The 3301-nt window shown below is 55.2% G+C and overlaps 1 protein-coding gene across 1 annotated transcript; it reads left to right on the top strand.

Annotated features, from left to right (window-relative positions):
- Positions 1-1319: 1319 nt before the first annotated feature.
- LOC120703361 (UDP-glycosyltransferase CGT-like) lies at positions 1320-3035 on the top strand. Its single transcript, XM_039987408.1, has one exon. The coding sequence runs from the start codon at positions 1450-1452 to the stop codon at positions 2926-2928; it is 1479 nt and encodes a 492-aa protein (XP_039843342.1). The 5' UTR covers positions 1320-1449; the 3' UTR covers positions 2929-3035.
- The last annotated feature ends 266 nt before the right edge of the window (positions 3036-3301 follow it).

The raw sequence follows: 3301 nt of genomic DNA, 5'->3' as shown, positions 1-3301 counted from the left end.
ACTCTTCTCGGGATACCCCTCGGAGAACCCGACGATAAAACACCGACCCCCCGCTCTCATGCAAACGACAAGGTGAGCACAAGCTCCTAGGCAAGTAGGAGTAAATGTGAGAGTGAATAGAAAAGAGAATGTAAGGTAAGAATTAAATAATATCTTGTAGATAAATTTTTTTTATTGTGGGTATGATTGGTTACTTGGTCTATTTTCTAGCCTGGCTAGTTATGCAGGCTAATCTGAGCTAACATTATGAAGTATTTTGTGGATTATTTAGTCGGATGCATATCTTGTCTTGGTTTGCATTAAATTTTGTTTGAAAAGCTGTATTATAGCACTATTATAATAAAGGTCTCAAACTTAAGCTCCCCGGAATGCACTATTATAGCTAGGCTGGGACCAAAACTTGGTTAGTCTAGTGCTACGCAGCCTACACAACAAGAGATGGGACTCATTTACGTTTCCCATTATGCAACCCGTACAGCGTTATTTGCAGAACCGGAGCCTGGCTAACGAGTCTATTCAGACTACCAAACATCCAAACCTGTATAATGTAAGCCTGGGTAGGCTCTTACGCAGCCTAGCTACCAATTACAACCTATATATATAACTTAGCTTTTGTATTTTAACTTGGCTTTATTATTAGAGCAACTCCAGCCGGGCCTTTAAATGGGACTCTATCTCTTGTTTTAGTCTCCTAGTAGAAAAAACATCTCCAACCGGACCCTATACGAGCCCCCATTTTGGGGAGGCCACTAAATTTTGGTCCAGAGTCCCTAGAACTGGAGGCCCTCTAAATTTAGTCACCCTGCTGGAGTTTGAAGCCCCTAATTTTTTATAGGCTGGCTCCTAAAAGCAATATAGGGGCTCAAATTTAGTCTCTCCGCTGGAGTTGCTCTTAAGTCGTGCTCTTAGTGGAAAGCCACCTACTAAAGCATTTTAGGCCGTGTTTAGTTACGCGACGGTGTAAATGCAAAAAAATTTTGCGACGGAATTTTGCTAATTTAAAGTACTAAATGAAGTTTATTTGCAAAATTTTTTACACAGATGCGTTGTAAATCGCGAGCCGAATCTAATGATGCTAATTAATCTATGATTAATCAATAATTAGCGGATAATTACTGTAGCATCACTGTTGCAAATCATGGATTAAGTAGGCTCATTAGATTCGTCTCGCGATTTACAGCACATCCATGCAAAAAGTTTTGTAAATAGACTTTATTTAATACTTCAAATTAGTAAGATTCCTTCATAAAATTTTGTGTTTTTGTGTTTTTGCGTTTACAGGGTGGGAACTAAATAGGGCCTTAGTCATAAAAGAAGCTAAAAATGTCCTGTTTGGTAGCAAAGTTCAAGCGTGACACCTCGACTGTCCACCAGTCAAGTAGTCAATGAACTCCAAATCACACCTACCTGCACCTCGCCCCACACTTCACGGAACCCGAGTGTTCGACGATGTCCTCACCGTCACCGCCGAACTCCGCCTTCGGCGAGTGCCCGGTAGCAGCCACGCCGCACATCGTCCTCTTCCCCAGCGCCGGCATGGGCCACCTGGTCCCGTTTACCCGCCTGGCCGTTGCGCTGTCCGCCGGCCACTGCTGCGACGTCTCCCTCGTGACGGCCCTGCCCACCGTGTCGTCCGCCGAGTCCCGCCACATCGCCGCGCTCTCCGCCGCCTTCCCCACCGTCCGGCGGACGGACATGGACCTCCGCCTCGCTCCGTTCGACGCGTCGGCCGAGTTCCCCGCCGCCGACCCGTTCTACGTCCGCTACGAGGCCCTGCGCCGCTCCGCGCCCCTGCTGCTCGGCCCGCTGCTCGCCGGCGCGTCGGCGCTCGTCGCGGACATCGCGCTGGCCTCCGTGGCCATACCCGTAGCCAGGGAGCTCCACGTCCCGTGCTACGTCTTCTTCACCGCGTCGGCCACGATGCTCTCCCTCAAAGCCTACTTCCCCACCTACCTCGACGCCAGCGGCGCCGGACATGGACGTGGCGTCGGCGACGTCGACGTCCCAGGCGTGTACCGCGTCCCGAGTTCGTCGGTCCCGCAGGCGCTGCATGATCCGGACAACATCTTCACCCGGCAGTTCGTCGCGAATGGCCGCGCGCTCGTGGCGGCCGACGGCCTACTGGTCAACGCCTTCGAGGCCATGGAGCCGGAGGCCGTCGCGGCTCTGCGTGGCGGCGCCGTGGTCGCCGGCCTCCCGCCGGTGTTCGCCGTGGGGCCGCTTACGCCTGTGAAACTTGGGGAGGCAGGGCAAGAACAGGGGAATTACAGGACGTGGCTCGACGCGCAGCCGCGGCGGTCGGTGGTGTACGTCAGCTTCGGCAGCCGCAAGGCCCTGGCCCGGCAGCAGATCAGAGAGCTCGCCGCGGGGCTGGAAGCGTGTGGCCACCGGTTCTTGTGGGTGGTGAAGGGCGCCGTCGTGGACAGGGACGACGCCGGCGAGCTCAGCGACCTGCTCGGCGACGGCGAGGGCTTCTTTCTGCGGCGCGTGAAGGGCCGGGGCCTGGTGACCAAGTCGTGGGTCGAGCAGGACGAGGTGCTGCGACACCCGGCCGTGGGGCTGTTCGTGAGCCACTGCGGGTGGAACTCGGTGACGGAGGCGGCGAGCAGCGGCGTGCCGGTGCTGGCGTGGCCGAGGTTCGCCGACCAGCGGGTGAACGCCCGCGTGGCGGTGCGCGCTGGGCTCGGCGTGTGGGTGGAGCGGTGGAGCTGGGAGGGGGAGGAGGCGGTGGTGACGGCGGAGGAGATCGCGGAGCAGGTGGTGGCAGCGATGGGAGACGAGGCGGTGGCAGAGAAGGCGGCGAGCGTCCGTGAGTCGGCGGCACGAGCAGTGGCGGACGGCGGCACAAGCCACCGGAGCCTGGCCGAGTTCGTGCGTCGTTGCCGGGCGGAACCCCGCCATAAATGCGCCGCGGGTGAAGCTAGCTAACTCGATCTCTTCCCCGATCTCACTGATTGCGGTACAATAGTTGCCCCAAGAAACCAGAGTACTATAGTAATGAAAAAGAGAAAAATCCCTATTTGACGTTGAGAAAATGAGCTGTTATTTTTTTTGGGTAAAGTCCATTTTTGACCATCCAACTCTTGCCTCGGTCTGGTTTTAGCCATTGAACTCTAAAACCGAGTATCTTCGGCCACTTAACTATGAAAACCGTTCATTTTTTACCATCGGGCTGTTTTGGGGGCCGGTTTCGCTGACGTGGACGCCACATGGCAGTGGGGCCCACTTGTCAGCACTATCTCCCTCTCCTCTCTATTTTCTCCTCTGCTCCCTCCCGCCGGCGCTCCGCACCCTCCCCTAC

Source organism: Panicum virgatum, chromosome 4K (assembly GCF_016808335.1).
Source record: "Panicum virgatum strain AP13 chromosome 4K, P.virgatum_v5, whole genome shotgun sequence".
Classification (NCBI taxonomy): Eukaryota; Viridiplantae; Streptophyta; class Magnoliopsida; order Poales; family Poaceae; genus Panicum; species Panicum virgatum.
This window is presented reverse-complemented; position numbering and strand designations above follow the sequence as displayed.

What these genes read in the sequence shown, in the direction of transcription:
- LOC120703361 (XM_039987408.1), top strand. Translation starts at nt 1,450, where the DNA reads ATGTCCTCACCGTCACCGCCGAACTCCGCCTTCGGCGAGTGCCCGGTA.